Source organism: Hemiscyllium ocellatum, chromosome 43 (assembly GCF_020745735.1).
Source record: "Hemiscyllium ocellatum isolate sHemOce1 chromosome 43, sHemOce1.pat.X.cur, whole genome shotgun sequence".
NCBI lineage: Eukaryota > Metazoa > Chordata > Chondrichthyes > Orectolobiformes > Hemiscylliidae > Hemiscyllium > Hemiscyllium ocellatum.
In genome coordinates this window covers 28,452,533-28,471,110 of record NC_083443.1, presented here as the reverse complement: position 1 = coordinate 28,471,110, position 18,578 = coordinate 28,452,533, and the positions used below count along the sequence as shown (strand labels likewise).

Below are 18,578 nucleotides of genomic sequence, written 5' to 3'. Positions count from 1 at the left end.
TATATTACCCCTCTCAGTGGGTGCAGTTATATTACCCCCTCTCAGTGGGTGAGATTATATTATCCCTTCTCACTGGGTGAGGTTATATCACCCTCCTTAATGGTTATATTATCCCCCTTAGTGGGTAGGGTTAAGTTTTCTGTGTTCATTACTAGAAGGCAAATGATGCAGTGTATCATGTGACTCAGGGTTCACCTCTGTTTGCTGTAAGGAAGCTACCAACCCAGACGTCCAAGTTCTTGAACCATATATAATAGTATGACCGATTTCTCAGATCCTGAATAAACAAACCTATGTATCCTTGTGTTAACTTATCCCTTCTGCATGGTTGATGCTTTGATGTTTTTCTAAAAGGTAATCACAGGGAGTATTAAAGCACTGCAGGGTACTGCCTGCTCTGCTGCTTTCAGGGTGGGGGAGAGATCAGCAATTAAACCACTTCTGAAGGCATGAAGAGACCATCCTCTCCAAAGTCACCTTAAATCAAACAAGGAACTAGCTGACAAGGTGTTTGCTGGAGTAGTTGAATTCTGACAACAGCTTCTGATGCAAGTCCACACATTGCCAGTTGCATTGAATTCAATTTTACCATTTGTCAATGTGGATGTGGACTCCCAGCCTCTGAAGTGCATGCCATATAATGACTACTAGAGCAAACTTACATCCAGAACCTCAACCTGAGCTGCAAATCTTCTCAAAGCTCGCTAACATCACTAGAGCCTGGAGCAGGAATCTGGTGAGTGAATTAGCTGGAAGCTACAAAGACATTTTGTCTTCTTTGAAGCTTCACCTGTGCGGATGAGTGGGAGCTCTTGTTGCCATGCAACAAATTGTCTTTCTCTATTGGTAGAATAGGGTTAGGGTTAGGGTCGCTGACTCACTCCAAATATCCAGAGTTGTTTCTATCTTGACTCACTCCAAATATCCAATGAGTTGTTTCTATCTTGACTCACTCCAAATATCCAATGAGCTGTTTCTATCTTTTGCTTTGACCTGTCCTTAGGGTCGGATTCCTGTCAAATGGATGGCGATTGAGTCTTTGTTTGATCACATCTACACCTCGCAAAGTGATGTGTAAGTGTTCCTCGTCTGTGTTAGAATTGGGAGCCTAGATTATCTGCCACTGATGTTGAATTTTAACATTATGATTGAACACGTGTAATTGACTGTGTATGCTTACGTTATTGATGGGTCAGAGATCATGATAATTTAGCAACATATCCTTCCAAACCAGTGACCACTAGCATCTAGAAGGACAAGGGCAGTAGATGGATGGGGAACATCACCACCTTTAGGTTTCCCTCTAAGATACTTACACCATCCTGACATGGAGCTGTTATATTATTATACACATCTCAGAAATGCTTTACACCTTGGAGTGAGCTAGATGACAACATGACATGTTCCATATTATTCTGTCCAGTCAGCCAGTCTTCTCGTCAGTTAGTCAAACTAACTATGCATAAAATTTATGCATCTAAGTAAGCATGTAACCTAGTCTGCAAATGTAAATCTGAGATATCAAATGAATGTACCTAGTTAGTTGTTTTTAAACTTCAAGATTTAACTTCCAGTTTGTATTAAGAACCGAGCTCTCAATATAACATCTGACATGGGCTAACATGTCGCAAATTACGTTAGATCAGTCAGCATGGTGGCTCAGTGGTTAGCACTGCTGCGTCATAGCACTAGGGACCTGAGCTCAATACCATACTGAGGTAACTGTGTGGAGTTTGCACATTCTCCCCGTGTCTGCATGGGTTTCCTCCTACAGCCCAAAGATGCAGAGTTTAGGTGGATTGGCCAAGCTGAATTGCCTATAGTGTCTAGGGATGTGCAGGCTAGGTGGGTTAACTATGGTAAATTGGGGGTTACAGGGATAAAGTGGGTTACGCTTCAGAGGACCAATGCAGTCTCAATGAGCAGAACAACTTCTTTCTGCACTGTAAAGTCTCTATGATCAGGAATCAAATTGGCATTCCTTCACTTCATTGGATCAAATCCTGGAATCCCTTCCCACAGCCCAATGGGTGTACCTACCCCCACACAGACTGTTCAAGAAAGCTGTGCACCACCATCTTTTCATGGACAATCAGTGGTCCACATCCTGAGTCAAATTTTAAAACTGCAGCATTTATAGAGGTAGATTGGCACAGCCAGTACCTGCAACCTTGTGCCTTTACTGAATCCCAGCCTGTCGTGTAAAGGCCAGCGAGCTCTTCATCAAAAAATCGATGCAAGTTTGAAACATTGCAAACCACAAGTTGTTTTTGCTGTACCTCAGGACCATTGTCTCTGAAAAGCTGATAGACTTTAACATCAATGATTTGCTATAAAGACTGATTCCAGTATGATTAAATATAGCTTTCTGCCAAAAATAAGAGGAAAATGTTGAGTTTGGGAAGGACAGAATTGACAGAGAATCGGAGTGAGGCAAATGGCATTAAAGCACAAAGGGCCAATCAAAATGCAGGGAAAAAGTTTAATTCCAAATGCAGTCAGCACTTTGAAGGGTAATGTCAAGAGCTCCTACCAATTGTAATTTCAGGTGTTTATTCCTTATTTACAATTATTGATGATACACTGTGCATTCTCCTGGACATGAATTCATTAGGAGAAAGTGAGGACTACAGATGCTGGAGACCAGAGTTGAAAAGTGTGGTGCTGGAAAAGCACAGCAGGCCAGGCAGCATCTGAGGAGCCCTTCCTGAAGAAGGACTTATGCTCGAAACGTCGATTCTCCTGCTCCTCGGATTAATTCATAAGCCACACTTTAATTTTGCCAAAGGGTGTGTGCCGTGCTGCACTCAGTGCTGGCATTAGCTCTTGTGCTCTCAGACCCCATTTCCTTGCATCATTTTCAATTCTTCCTTTTCAAATTGTTATGAAGGTGTAGAAGTGTACTGTACCTTTAAGAAAGTTAAAAGCTGGCAGAACTACCTGACAGCAACAAGATACAATATAACCTTTGGTCAAGCAGCTAGAGTAGCTGGTTGCCAGGAGACAAAAATAAACTCGAATTGGGCCAATCAGTCTAAATTATACCCCCCAAAAATTAACAGACTCCAATCAAGTTTGAGTTTAGTATATTGACAATAATAAAAGCCAGTGACACAAACCGATGCTTTAGGGTACAAGACCAGGAAAACCTGAACAGTTGAGAGAGAACTACCAAAAGACTAACATATGTGGGCTGCTAGTAAGAACTCTCTGAGAGGTACCTGTCTGGAGAAGGAGTTTGCACAGAGAGAAAAAATCAACACTGACATGGAGAGCAAATCTACAGAAGAAGATACAAAGAGAAGATTCGATAGCTGCCTGGTTTTGAAATTTGAATTTTTGGTAATTCTTAACTGGGGGTTTTATTGGACTAGTATTATAGTAGGGAAAGTAAAAGATAGGTTACAGGAAGGAGTTGTAAATAGTTGTTAGTTAATTATTCGCCGTTATACTTTAAGAAATAAAGTTGTTAATTTTTACTTTAAATAGTTCTTGGCCTCTCGAATTTTCAGATTACCACATGGGGTAAATCTTTTCTGTGTTGCTGGTTTAAATTAGAGGGTGGGGGTGTTACCCCATGTTGTAACAGTTTGAGGGCTCATCCTGGATTTGAACAGTTTGGGCTTTTATCCCTGATTTGAACAGTTTGGGTCTTGGATTTGTGATTTGAACTGGTTTAGACAGATTTGAATAGATTTGGGAGTACAAAAAATCCCAGCAGATTTAAACACTTGCAGGTTAGTGTCCTAGATCTTTAATAAAGCATAGGTGAGACAATTTGTTTAATTTCAGTGACTTGCGGTTGATTAAAAGTGAGAGGAATGGCTCTTAAAATTGGTAAAGAGGTTCTTGAATTTGAAGATGATTTAGCAGGAAGTTTAGAAGGAAAGAAAAAGGGCATACTTTTAGACTTAGCAAAGAAATTAGGTATGGGTTTAACCAAGGACAAAAGTAAATCTGAAATTGTAAGGGAATTACTCACTTAGGCGTGTCAGAGAAGCAAACAAGTGCAGTAGAGATAGAAGAACTTAAATTACAATTGAGGAAAATGGAGTTAGAAGATAAATGGAGAGAAAGAGAGAAGAAAGAGAGAGAGAGAGAGAGAGAATGTTCTTAGATGAGCAAAGGTAGAGAAGAAAGGAAGAGAGAAGAGAGAGAAAAAGAGACTTGAGAAGTTGCAACTTAGCAAAGTCAAGTTAACAGGATGGAGATTAAAAGAGAAGGCTAGTTAAAATGCTTATGAATTGGTACCAGAAGAGTATACACCGCAGTTCAGAAACATAAAGAAGGAACCAGGTCAGACTTACATTGAGTTCGAAAGAATTAAACATAGTCATTTTGAGAGATGGGTGCGTGCTTTAAAAGTAAATAGGACCTTTGAGACTCTATGAGAGATTATTCTGCTGGAGTTTAAAAACTCACTTCCAGGGAGGAACAGAGAATTCAGGAAGTGAGAAGGGCAGCAGAATCTCAGTGGTTAGCATTGCTGCCTCACAGTGCCAGGAACCCGGGTTCGATTCCTACCTCAGGCGACTGTCTGTGTGGAGTTTGCACATTTTCCCATGTCTGCGTGGGTTTCCTCCGGGTGCTCTGGTTTCCTCCCACAATCCAAAAGATGTGTACGTTAGGTGATTTGGCCATGCTAAATTGCCCATAGTATAAGTTGTCAGTCAGGGGTAAATGTAAGGGAATGGGTCTGGGTGGGTTACTCTTCGGAGGGTCAGTGTGGACTTGTTGGGCTGAAGGGCCTGTTTCCACACTGTAGGGATTCTAATTCAATTAGCAGATTGATCCATGAGACAAGTTTCCGGCCAGAATTTAGTGAGGGATAGAAGTTAGGAGAAGGGGAGATGCTACACTATGAAACCAAGAGTAGGGAGCACTGGTTAGAATTCACCACAGGATAAAAAAAGAAGCCCAAGAGGATGGAAAAGAGGTGAAAGGCGTTTTCACTGGAATGGAGTGGGACACAGAAAATTACAGTGTCAGTGGTTTCAGAAGGGCACTGGGAAAAGGTGTGGGACACGTAAAGTCACAGTGTTAGTCATTAAAGAAAGGCACTGTGGGAAAAGATGTAGTAAAAGAAGCTAAGCCAGTGGCCTTACTGAAGGTAGTAAAGGAGATCCTGCGAATATCTAAGGAGCTGCAGGAGAGTGCGCAAACTAGGTAGGGGCTGGGTATGGAGTTAGTAAAAAATGAGGTCTGCAGATGCTGGAGATCACAGTTGAAAATGCGTTGCTGGTTAAAGCACAGCAGGTTAGGCAGCATCCAAGGAATAGGAAATTTGACGTTTCGGGCATAAGCCCTTCATCAGGAATGAGGAGAGGGTGGCAGGCAGGTTAAGATAAAAGGTAGGGAGGAGGGACTTGGGGGAGGGGCGATGGAGATGTGATAGGTGGAAGGAGGTCAAGGTGAGGGTGATAGGCCGGAGTGGGGTGGGGGCGGAGAGGTTAGGAAGAAGATTGCAGGTTAGGAGGGCGGTGCTGAACACGTGGCTGAAGGGTTTCTGTGCAGAGGAGATGACCTGGGGGGGTGCAGTGAGAGAGAGACTCACTGAAATCCTTGTAGAGGGAGGAAGAGAGCTTCTTCAAGGAAGGCATCCTTGCAAGAGGATTCGCAGAAGGTTAAAATCTTCGGGTAAAAAATGAGGTCTGCAGATGCTGGAGATCACAGTTGAAAATGCCTTCCACCTATCACATCTCCATCGCCCCTCCCCCAAGTCCCTCCTCCCTACCTTTTATCTTAACTTGCCTGCCACCCTCTCCTCATTCCTGATGAAGGGCTTATGCCCAAAACGTCGAATTTCCTATTCCTTGGATGCTGCCTAACCTGCTGTGCTTTAACCAGCAACACATTTTCAACTATGGAGTTAGTACCTGATCTCTACAAAGAAATCGCCACGGTGGGAAACGTTTACTCAGAAAGCACAGGGAAAGAATGATCAGAAGTTATAGTTTTGAGAGATACAGGATCTAACCAGTCGCTGATAGTAAGGGATGAGCGAATATATACTCTTTCTAATCTGTTACCTGAGAATGTGGTAATTTGTGGAATAAATGGACAGAAGTTTAGCGTTCCCCTATGTAAGATCAGGTTGGAGTGTCAACCTAAGACTGGAGGAGTTACAATGGGAGTGATTGACAGCTTGTCAGTTCCAGGAATTCAGTTTGATTTTGGAAATGATTTAGCAGGATCCAAGGTGGGAGTGACACCCCTTGTGGAGAAGCCCAAGGGAGACTAAGAAACTGAGGAGTTCAAATAGAAATATCCCGGTATTTTCCCAGACTGTGTGGTAACCAGATCCCACTATCATATACCACAGCACGAAGTGAAAACTAAAGAGAAAGATGAAGGAGTTGAGGTTCAGTTAGTGGATACACTGTTTGATGTAATGGTGCAGGAAAAACCTGAACAGGCAGATGGTCAGACAGAAGTGTTAAGTCCTGGAAGGTGATGTGTCTACCAGATTTCCAGAGGCAATTCCATTATGAAGTATCAAGGCACAAAGGGTAGTAGAGGAGTTCATAGCTTTCTTTACACGGTATGGACTACCCAGAGAGATTCAGACGGACCCAGGGTCAAATTTTACTGCTCAGCTATTTAAGGAGGTTATGGATAGCTTAGGTATACAGCACTTTAAATCCAGTGCTTATCATCCTGAATCCCAGGGAGCTTTAGAAAGGTGGCATCAGACCTTGAGGACCATGTTGAGAGCATACTATCAGGCTTACCCAAATGATTGGGACAAAGGTATCCCATTCGTATTGTTTGCCATTAGAAATGCCCGAAATGAACCTACTCAGTTCACTCCCTTTGAGTTAATATTCGGACATGAAGTAAGAGATCCTTTGAAATTAATTAAAGAAAAATTGGCAGGAGATCTCACACTTAGATTATGTATCAGAGGTGAGGGAGAGATTGAATTGGGTAGGTGAGTTAGCTAAACCACATCTAAAGAGGGAGCAGCATAGATGGCAGATAAAAACTCTGAGAATCTGTCATTTTCTGGAGGGGATAACGTGTTAGTACTGTTACCAGTGATAGGAGATCCCTTCAAAGCCATGTTTAGTGGTCCCTATCAAATTGAGGAAAAGTAACTATCTAGTAAAAATGCCAGATAGAAAAAAATGGTATCGGGGTTGTCACGTGAACATGTTGAAACTGTACTATACTAGAGAGAAAGAACTGGAGAAACAGGTGTTAGTTACTGTCCTGCAAAGTGAGGAGTCAAATCCAAATGATGTGGATTTTGATGTGCTTTAAAATAGATTGAAACATGAAGATGTCCTCGAGGAGTGGGATAAGTTAGTAAGCTATCTGTCTCAGGAGCAGAGAATACAGTTGTAAGATTTGTTACTGCACTATGAGGACATATGTAAGAATCAGATAGGGAGGACTAATGCAATTGTACATGAAGTAGACATAGGGAATACTGCTCTGATAAGACAACACCCCTATCAGCTTAATCCTGTCAAAGCCAGACAGATCCAGATGGAAGTGGAGGCCATGCTCAAAGAGGGTATCATTGAACCAAGCCAGAGCGAGTGGGGTTCGCCGTTTGTCTTAGTTCCCAAACCGATGGGACTCAACGATTTTGTATGGATTATTGGAAGGTCGATGCTGTTACAAAATTGGACTCATATCTAATTCCTAGATTGGAGTACTGTATTGAGAAAGTCACATTCTCCAGTTGGGACATCAGTTACATCACCAGTTACATCGCCAAGTTGGACTTAATGCATGGTTACCGGCAAGTACCTTTATCAGGGACAGCAAAATAAATTTCTGCGTTTGTAATCCCAAATGGGCTATATCAATTTGGAATGAAGAACTCACCCACCACATTCCAACTCATGAACAGGATTGTGGCTGGGTTAACAAACCATGCAGTCTGTTTGGATGATGTAGTGATCTTTAGTAAGTCCTGGAAAGATCACATGGTACAGTTGGCAGTGCTCTTTAAATGACTACAAGAAGCAAAACTGGTGATAAATTTAAACAAAACTAAATTCGCGAAAGCAGAGGTGACGTTCGTAGGACATAACATTGGTCATGGAAGGTTGACCCCACGGAACACAAAGACGAAGGCCATCGAGGAATTTCCACGACCAACCTCGAAGAAAGAGGTGCTTTGATTCTTTGGACTAAGTGGATTCTATCAGAAACTTGTTCCAAATTTCAGCAGTGTAGTGGCACCGTTAACCGATTTGCTGAGGAAGAATACAAAAGTTTCAGTGGACAGAACAATGTCAAGAGGCATTTGACCATTTGAAAGCTGTATTAACCACCAAACCAGTTTTAGCTACACCACACTTTTCAAAACCTTTTAAAGTTGCCTTCGATGCTTGTGACATTGGAGTTGGAGCTGTACTGCTACATGAAGATGAGGATGGGATGGAACTGTCAGTTGGTTACTTTTCGAAAAAGATTAAGATCCACCAGAGGAAATATTCCATGATTGAAAAATAAATTGAGTTTGGTACTGGCCTTACAACATTTTAATGTGTATGTCATGAACAATGTGTCGGAGACGGTTATGTACGTGGATCACAATCCTCTGAGAATGCCTTAAAGACAAGAATATGAGACTATTTCGTTGGAGTCTTATGCTACAGATTTTTAATTTTAAAATAGTACATATTGTGGGTCATAAGAATGTGATCACAGACGTGTTATCGCGGATTTAATTGATAAAGTTTAGATGAGATTTGTATTTATTTAATGTTTTATATATACTCACAGGTATATGGAAGAAGTTAAGGTGAACTTATATTAAAGTTATCAATGTATTAGGGCAATGCGTTTAAAGAATAGAAAACAATCAAAGCCATCTTTTCATTACGGTGGTTCATTTCTTCTTAAGGCGGGAGGTGTTATGAAGGTGTAGAGGTATACTGTACCTTTAAGAATGTTAAAAGTTAGCAAAACTACCTGACAGCACCAAGTGTTCTGAACAAAATACAATATAACCTTTTGGTCCAGCACTTAGAGCAGCTGGTTGCCAGGAGACAAAAACAAATTTGAATTGGGCCAATCAGTTTAAATTACACCCCAAAAAAATACCAGACTCCAATCAAGTTTGAGTTTAGTATATTGACAATATTAAAAGCCAATGACACAATCCAATGCTTTGGGGTATAAGATCGGGAAATCTGAACAGCTGAGAGAGAACTACCAAAAGACCAACATATGTAGGCTGCTGGTAAGAACTCTCTTGAGAGGTAGTTGTCTAGAGACGGAGTTTGCACAGAGAAAAAAACATCAATACTGACCTGGAGAGCAAATCTACAGAGCAAGATACAAAGGAAAGATTTGATAGCTACCTGGTTTTGAAATTTGAATTTTTGGTAAATCTTAATCGGAGAGTTTTATCGGACTAGTATTATAGAAGGGAAACTAAAAGATAGGTTAGAGGAAGGAGTTGTAAATAGTTGTTAGTTAATTATTCTCTGTTATACTTTAAGAAATAAAGTTCTTAATTTTTACTTTAAATAGTTCTTGGCCTCTCGAATTTTCACAGATTACCGCATGGGGTAAATCTTTACTGTGTTGCTGGTTTAAGTTAGAGAGTGGGGGTGGGGTTTACCCCATGTCATAACAAAATGGTTGTTCAGGTCCCTATCACCATGACAATATCCATGTGAACTAGAACATTCTGACAAATTCAACAGGGATCTCAGACTGTTGAGCTGAATTAGATGCTACCTTAGCCAATGGAGGTATTAGACAATAAATTCTGGAAGGCCACACTTGCGAACGGTGGGTAATGACACCTCATTCTTCTTTTGCTCCGTCCAGATGGTCCTTTGGCATTCTCCTTTGGGAAATCGTGACACTGGGTGGAAATCCATACCCCGGAATTGCTCCGGAACGACTCTTCAATCTCCTGAAAACTGGATACCGGATGGAACGACCGGAAAACTGCAGTGAGGAAATGTACGACAATGAACACTAAAACCATGTGGCACTGGCTGCAATTTCTCAATGAACCTTTCTAATGGAAACCTCCACATGACAGAGTGGGAGTCTGGGTAGGGAGGCACACACAGGCAGGGTGGCTGGTGCAGGTTTAGGAGGTCCACATTGCATGAGCAGAGCAATGTGGGGTGGGGAGGTGTGCGTGAGGTTGGGGAGTGGTTGGGGATTTGTGTGAGGTGGAGGATTTTGTGTGGTGTGTGTGAGTTGGGGGAGCTGGTGTGAGGTGGGTGTGCGAGGTAGGAGAATTGTGTCTGGGAGTAGGGATGTGTGTGAGGTGAGGGAGTTATGTGTGGAGCTGGGATTTGTGAGGGTGGGGGAGTTGTGTGCGGAGCTAGGGAGTGTGTGATGTGCAGGAGGTAGGGATGGGGGTGAGGGAAGTGTGTGTGGGGGGGGCTGTCCGTGTGGGGTGGGGTAGTTGTGTGTGAGGGTGGGGGGAGGTCTGTGCAGGGAAGTTATGCGTGGAGCTGGAGAGGTGTGTGTGGACATGGGGGAGGTGTATGGGGGTGTGGGGGAGGTGTGTGTGTGTGTGGGGGGGGGGGGGGTGGAGGAGGTGTGTGTTGAAGTTGGGAGTTGTGTGAGAGGTGGGTGATGTGCATGGGTTGAATAATCTGCCTCCCTGCTTTATCAGGTTTGACACTGTTGTCATCTATTATAATTCTCTCCCTTCCTCAGGTACAGTCGGTGTCATAAATGTGCTGTAATTCTCTCTCAGGTACAACTTGATGCTGCGATGTTGGAAACAGGAGCCAGACAAACGGCCGACTTTCGCAGAAATCAGCAAAGAGCTGGAGAAAATGATGGTGAAGAGCCGGGTAAGTGCAATGTTCTACTGACTGAATCATCCCCAGCAATTCCAATACCAATTTTATCCAACTGAGAAGCTCCGGAAAAAGAGCAAAGTCACTGCAACCAGGATGTCAGGTAAAACAATGAGCAAGTAAAATCAGGAAGCGATAATTAACCAACACCATAGAACCTTAGCAAAGTTACAGCTTAGAAGGAGGCCATTTGATCCATCCTGTCTAGGCTAACTCTCTGCCGGAGTTGATAAAGTGTGATGGTGGAAAAGGCACAGCAGGTCAGGCAGCATCAGAGGAGCAAGAGAGTCAACATTTCAGGCTTAGCCCTTCATCAGGGCTGTTTATTTTCCTGATGAAGAGTTATGCCCAAAACGTCGATCAACTCTCTTGCTCATCAGATGCTGCCTGACCTGTCGTGCCTTTTCCAGCGCCACACTTTATCAACTCTCACTTCTCCAGCATCTGCAGTCCTCACTATCTCCTGGCTCTCTGCAAGAGTAATCATCTAATGCCACACCCCACTCTATATCCATAGCCCTGCAATTCTTCCTATTCAGATAATTTCCTTTTGGAGACCTCAATGGAGTCAGTCTTGACAACATTCTTGGACAACACTCCAAATTCTAACCACTTGTTGTGCAGAAAAGTTATTGCCTTGTAGGCATTTCTCTATTTGTCAGTCACCTTAAATCAGTGTCCCTTGGTTCTTGATTCTTCCTGATGAAGGGCTTTTGCCCAAAATGTCAATTTTCCTGCTCCTCCAATGCTGCCTGACTTACTGTGCTTTTCCAACACCACTCTAATCTAGACTCTTGATTCTTCTGTCAATGGGAACATTTTTTGTCAGCCCCCTCATGATTTTGAACACCATTATCAATAAGTATTTGTGGCAGTCTTCACTACAGGAGATGCACAGACATCACAAGAACACTTTACAATTAAGAGATAAGCATGATGGAGTAACGTAAAGCAGTCACAAAAGAAAGGAACTTAGAACTAAAGATGAACATATAGAGTCATAAAGACGTACAGCATGGAAACAGACCCTTCGGTCCAAATTGTCCATGCCAACCAGACATCCCAACCCAATCTCATCCCACTTGCCAGCACCCGGCCTATATCCCTCCAAAACATTCCTATTCATATACCCATCCAGATGCCTTTTAAATGTTGCAATTGTACCAGCCTCCACCACTTCCTCTGGCAGCTCATTCCATACAGGTACCACCCTCTGCGTGTAAAAGTTGCCCCTTAGGTTTCTTTCATATTTTTCCCCTCTCACCCTAAACCTATGCCCTCATATCTCTGGATCTCTTAAAAGATACAGCTGCAGAGACTTTTCTTCCCTTGTTCATGGATGTTGGCATCGCTGGCTGGGCCAGAATTTGTTGCCCGTCCCTAACTGCCCTCAAGACAGTTGCTGTGTGTATAATAAAACAGAGAACTGTGGATGTTGGAAATCTATAACAAAAACAGAATCTGATAGAGAAGCTCAGCAGGTCTGCTAGCATTTGTGGAAAGAGAAAGCAGAAGGACCCTTCTTCAGGACTGATAGTAGCTAGTGGCTTATGTGCTGAAGACAGAGAATGGGAGGGAAAAAGTGAGTGGATAGGCAGAGATGGAAGACAACAGTTAGGTAAACAAAGGATTGATAAGGGAAAGCCAGGGAGAAAGAAAAGCTGATCATGGAGACTGTAAGTAGGTGACAATGGGTTGGCTGTGCTGAAAGCAACCCATATCATGGTAGGACCTGGGTGTGGCGGTGTTGATGGGTAAAGGACATGGAAGATGTTCAGACTCTAAAATCATTGAACTCGAGTCTTGATGGCTGCCGACTCCCCTGGGCAAAAGATGAGATGCTGTTCTTCCAGCTTGCACTGAGCCTCACTGGAGCACTGCAGCAAGCCCAAGACAGAGACGTTGGCCAGGGTTTATGGGAGTGTGTTGAAGTGGCAGGCAACTGGAAGCTTGAGGTCATTTGTAAGGATAGAATGTAGGTGTTCTGCAAATCGTTCGCCCAGTCCGTATTTCATCTCCCCAGTGTAGAGAAGACTACATTGTGAGCAGCTCATTGCAATGGATCTGGGGTTATGTGTAGCCTAGGCTGGGTAAGGATAGCAATTTCCAAAAGGACATCGATGAGTCAAATGGACTTTTCCTGACAATCACTAGAGTGTTAATTCCAGATTTATAAAAAAAATTGAATTCAATTTCTATCATATGTCATGATGGGTTTCAAACCCAAATCCCCAGAACCTCTGGGTCTCTGGATAAATAAGTCTCTGGAAAAGCACAGCCAGTCAGGCAGCATCTGAGCAGCAGGAGAATTGACTTTTCAGGTATAAGCCCTTCATCTGCATCTGCAGTCCTCACTTTCTCCTCTCTGGGTTAATAGCCCAATGATAATACCATTAGGCCATCACCACTCCTGAAGGCACATGTAGACCAGATTAGGTAAGTTCAGCAGATTTCCTTCTGTGAAGGGTGTTGCACATTAATTGTGACATTTCAAAATCTTTTAGATTCTGGGAAAGTCCCAATAACATTCTCTCGAAGCAGCTCAGAGTCCAGGCATGGGATTGACACATTCACTTCCAATTTCTCCAGTTGCTGTCACGCTCAATCCTTTGAGATCCACACAGCAATTATTCAGAAATTAGAGGAAGTGTGGGGTCACAGTGGATAGTAGAATCACCAGTGTAACATCTCTATTCAAAAAGGAGGGAGACAGAAGGAAAATAAACCATTGGCCAACATCCATCACTGGGAAAATGCTGAGATCCATGATTAAGGTGACCATGATTTGGAGGTGGCAGTATTGGAAACCTGGTGTTGGATTATAACCTGGTATTGTGTGATTTTTAACTTTGATTAAGGTGGTAATAGCAGGACATTGAGAAAATCATTACATTTTTAGGCTTGGTCTGCATGGTAATGTGAAAGAATTGACTTCTAATTTCTTTTAGAAGTAACTCACAAGCAGGATGAATTCAGGGGAAGCTATAGATGAGGTGTATTTAGATTTCCAAAAGAGTACCATGTAGAAGGTTACTGAGCAAAATGAAAGCTCATGATGTTGGCGGTAACATGTTATGGGCGGCACGGTGGTTCAATTCCTGTCTCCAGCGACTGACTATGTGGAGTTTGTACGTTCTCCCCGTGTCTGTGTGGGTTTCCTCTGGGTGCTCCGGTTTCCTCCCACAATTCAAAGATGTGCGGGTCAGGTGAATTGGCCATGCTAAAATTGCCCGTAGTGTTAGGTAGGGGGTAAATGTAGGGGTATGGGTGGGTTGCGCTTCGGCGGGTCGGTGTGGACTTGTTGGGCCAAAGGGCCTGTTTCCACACTGTAAGTAATCTAAACATAGTCACATTAAAAGAGTTTTTTTTTTCTCTATTTATTATTGGGATGTGAATATTGCTGGCTGAGCCAGCATTTATTGCCCATCTCTAGTTTCCTTTGAAAAGGTTGTGGTGAGACATCTTCTTGAATCACTACAGTCCATTTGTTCTGGGAACACCCACAATGCTATTAGGGAGGGAATTCCAGTATTTTTTCCCAGCGACATTGAGAGAATGGTGATATATTTCCAATCAGGATGGAGAATGGCTTGGAGGGGAGCTTGCGGCTGGTGCTGTTCCTGTGTATCTGCTGCTATTGTCCTTCTAGATGATGATGGTAATGGATTTGGAAGGTGCTGTCTCAGAAGCTGAATTTCTGCACCTTGCAGATGGTACACATTGCTGCTCCTGAGCATCAGTGGTGGAGGGAATGAATGTTTGTAGATGTGGTGCCAATCAAGTGGGCTGCTTTGTCCTGGGTCGTGTCAAGCTTCTTGAGTGTTGTTGGTGAGTGGGGCCTATTCCATCACACTCCTGACATGTGCCTTGTAGATGGTTGAAGAGGGGTTGGGGAATTAGGAGGTGAGTTACTGATTGAATGTTCAGTTCAGCATTTCAAAAGGGAATTAGACTGTCACCTGAGAACGAAAAATGAGCAGGATTACAGGGAGATGGTAGGAAAATAGCACTGATGTCCATGGATCATTCAGGGAGATGGTGCAAGCATGATGGCCCAGCCGGCCTCCTTCTGTGAGGTTCTGTGATTCTCTCTGTTACCTGCTGCCTCTCATTTGGTTTGTTCAGTTTTTGAAATCGATGCAAGACGCTGAGTGAACTTTTGTGCTTTTGTCTCCAGGACTACTTGGACCTTGCAGCCTCCACGCCATCGGATTCCCTGCTCTATGATGATGGAGTGGCTGAAGAAGAGACGCCATTGGTAGACTGTAATAATGCTCCCCTCCCTCGGTCCCTCCCCTCCACATGGATTGAAAACAAACTCTACGGTAGAATTTCACATGCATTTACTAGATTCTAAGCTCGTTTTCAGACACACTGCTGCAGCCGATGACCTTGCTTACACAGAGATTCGGCGACAGAGGGTTCTCCCAAATCTACAAATACTCCTCCAAGTGCTCTGGATTCATTGAATTCAGGCATAATGCATGCATAGTGGAGCCCCGCCCCCTTCCTCATAGTGTATATTTAGAAAAAGAAAGCCTGGGTTATATTTATACGGTGTCATTAGAATTCCCTGTGCACATTTCTCTATTATTTCCTAACAGGCATCAAAAAACTTTAAACATCCTTTGCAAGCACTGTCACCTCTCTCTCTCTCTCTCTCTAAAGAGATATTATAAATGTGTGTGTATATAATGTATAATTGATGGAAAATCTTGTCAATTAACTGCAAACCTCTCAGTAAACGCATGGCCACAATATCCTCTTATGCCAAGGTCATAATTAATGGACATTTCCACTGGTAGGAATCTCTGTCCTAATAGGATTGGGCGCATGTACACACAGACAGACACACACAAATACAGACACACACACATAAACACAGACAGACACACACACATACATACACACAAATACAGACAAACACATAGGCAGAAGTCAGAAGTGTGATGGAATACTTCCCACTTACCTGGATGAGTGCAGCTCCAACAACACTCAACAACCTTGACACCATCTATAATAAAGAAACCTGCTTGATTGGCACCGCATCCACATCTACTCCCTCCACCCTTGACGTTCACTAGCAGCAGAGTGTACTATCTACAAGATGCCCTGTAAATATTCACCAAGGTTTATTAGACAGCACCTTCCATTTCGACAGTTGCTTCCATCTAGAAGGACAAGGGCAGCAGATACATGGGAACACCACCATTTGCAAGGTCCCCTCCAAGCCACTCTCTATGCTGACTTGGAAATATATCGCCATTCCTTCACTGTCTGGGTCAAATCCTGGATCTCACTCTCTGACAGCAGTTTAAAAAGGCAGCTCACCATGACCTTTTCCAGGGAAACTAGGGATGGGTAATAAATGCTAGGTTCAGCCAGTAATGTCCACATCCCAAGAATAAAAAAAAATGCACAAGCAATCTCTCTCTTTCTCTCTCTCTCTTCCCCCCCCAACACACACACTCACACAAACACATCCACTTGCACACACACACACATGCACACACATGGACACAAGTACACACACACTCTCTCACACGTGTATTGGTATATCTTTTAGATTCGTGGTTAATTGCACAACCTCCATTTGTCCTTTCCTATTAGAGTGAGTAAATCTAACGTGTTAGACAAACAAATGGTACACGCTGTGCTCTATTTGACAAGAGCTTTAGCCTCATATTAAAACAAATGAATTTCACTCAGTGAGCTGGTATCTCAGTGTCACCACCAAAAGCATTGCAATAAACCTTTCTCCCTTCCGTAACATAGCATCAGCCCCTCACCCAGACTGTTACCAGCCACTATCCTACACACTGTAATCAACCCCTCCCCTGCACTGATGTCAGAATCCGTCTCTCAACCAATCTCAAAGCACTATTACAAATCGTCCAGTTCGTAAGTTCAGGGCTCTTAGTTAATGATAGTCTCTCACTCTACCTGCAATGTCTATCCTTAATATCAGACGCACAATTACATCCCTCATTCTCTCTTGCACACACTATATCTAATATCAGACTCACAGTTATATAATTCTCTCGCTCTTAAACACACTATTCTTGGTATCAGATTCGCAGTTATATCTGTCTTTCTATTACACACCACATCCTCAGCCGTAAGCTCTTAATTCATGTTTCCCTCCAAGAATATATTTAATTCATAAAGTTTGTCAAAAAATGTTACAGAAACATTTCAACTTGTGAATTTGCAAAACGATTTGGCTTGTCCCAATGTTACAAGATCCACACAATATGTTTGTTATTAACCTACTGTTTATGAAATGCATTCCATGACAGGTTTGCAGCTTCAGGATGAAAACAAATTAGAGGGAGTGCAAAAGATGTTAAGAATTTTCTCTGTACATCATGCTGCGCTCTGTTGTGCCTCAAAACACTTTAAATCCTTTTGTTTTACAATGCTGATTCTTTGTAAAGCACACAGCTGGGCATTAACAATTAATGTTACATTTCAGCATAGTCTAAGTCTTGCTCTTAGCAGCCTGTCACATTGGGGTTGAGTCATTGAAAGTTTGTAAATTTGGGATGTTTGAATAAACCAGGCAGGCATTACGGTCTGAACATTTGTTAGTACATACAATATCCTTTCTCTGCTAGAATTAAGGCGAGATTTGGGACCTTCATCCAGACGGGTGCAGTGATATTGCCATAATATGGATGGGAAGGGGTGGGATGTGATGGAGTGGGGAGGTGGTCCAGAAACCATCTGAATTATGGCTGGAAATTGTTGGCTCCTCAGCAAACGGTCACTGGGATCGCACAGCACAATTCACTTTTCTACCCTGTCACGGTCCGTCCTTCTGTCAGTGACACCCCGCTGTCCTAAAATGGAGAATGCAAGATGGTTCATACGTTCATCATATAAGCCTTTCAGGGAGATAGGGTCAATAGCATAAATCCCCACCCAAAATCAGACTGAACTCCAGTTGTGTAAGCAGAGGCAATGTATATAAGCATGTTAAAAATAAATCGACGCTGCAGCAGTTACTTTGATTTTCCTTTAATTTATAATTTATTGTAATTATTTTAATTTAAAATTTCTGCCCCTTATTGGTGATGTTTGTGTAGATATACATGGATGCGATGAATCAGATGTGGTGTATTTTTTTTTTGGTGAGAGTAATTGTCAGCACCTGAATCTTATCTTTCGTTTTTCTTTTTTCTGTTGTGGTTCCCCTGCTTCGTGCAGAAAAAATTATCTGTTTTCGTTTTTAGGCATCTCGTATCCTTGCTGGTCCGAAGACTGCCCTGTCCCCATCACAAGATTCGATGGAACTAACTCAGTCTTTACAAGATATGCAAATGATAGTGTTTATGCAAACTGGATGATGCCACCTACAGCTGTAAAATTTATGGAGCGGTGCGATAGTTAATAGTTAAAATAAAACACACTGCCCATGGAGAGCCAACAAAGTTGCACACGAGTCTCATCCACACACAATACAAAACGCACGCGCATTATTTCTTTGGCTCCACTTTATAACACTGGACAGGCCGAAACTGGGTGAATGTAGACTCTGAAGTTCTCATATGGTGCCAGAGAAATTGGGACAGAGTGACTGATCTCTTGGGTCCTCACCTGTGGCAACTTTTCCTTCATAGCGGTCTCTCTTTCGCCTTCGAAACTCCTGGTGTTGAGGGCCAGTGTGCCCTGAAGCTGGTTAGAAGTGACTGGATCTCCTGCTTGGATGATCTCGATCATTAACTTCCAAACCCCAAGAGTCGGAAATGCGAAGCATGCCAAAGTTGAATAGCTCGCATG

General features: G+C 42.8%; 1 protein-coding gene across 1 annotated transcript in view; it reads left to right on the top strand.

The window, feature by feature from the left end:
- The window catches only part of ret (ret proto-oncogene receptor tyrosine kinase), a 63,186-nt gene extending 44,953 nt beyond the window's left edge, over positions 1 to 18,233 (top strand). The window contains exons 15-19 of the mRNA XM_060854405.1: positions 1,004 to 1,074; positions 9,799 to 9,936; positions 10,691 to 10,790; positions 14,974 to 15,121; positions 18,032 to 18,233. Of these exons, the coding sequence (XP_060710388.1) occupies positions 1,004 to 1,074; positions 9,799 to 9,936; positions 10,691 to 10,790; positions 14,974 to 15,121; positions 18,032 to 18,189 (615 nt within the window). The 3' untranslated portion in view covers positions 18,190 to 18,233. The remainder of the gene's footprint in view (positions 1 to 1,003; positions 1,075 to 9,798; positions 9,937 to 10,690; positions 10,791 to 14,973; positions 15,122 to 18,031) is intronic.
- Positions 18,234 to 18,578: the final 345 nt, after the last annotated feature.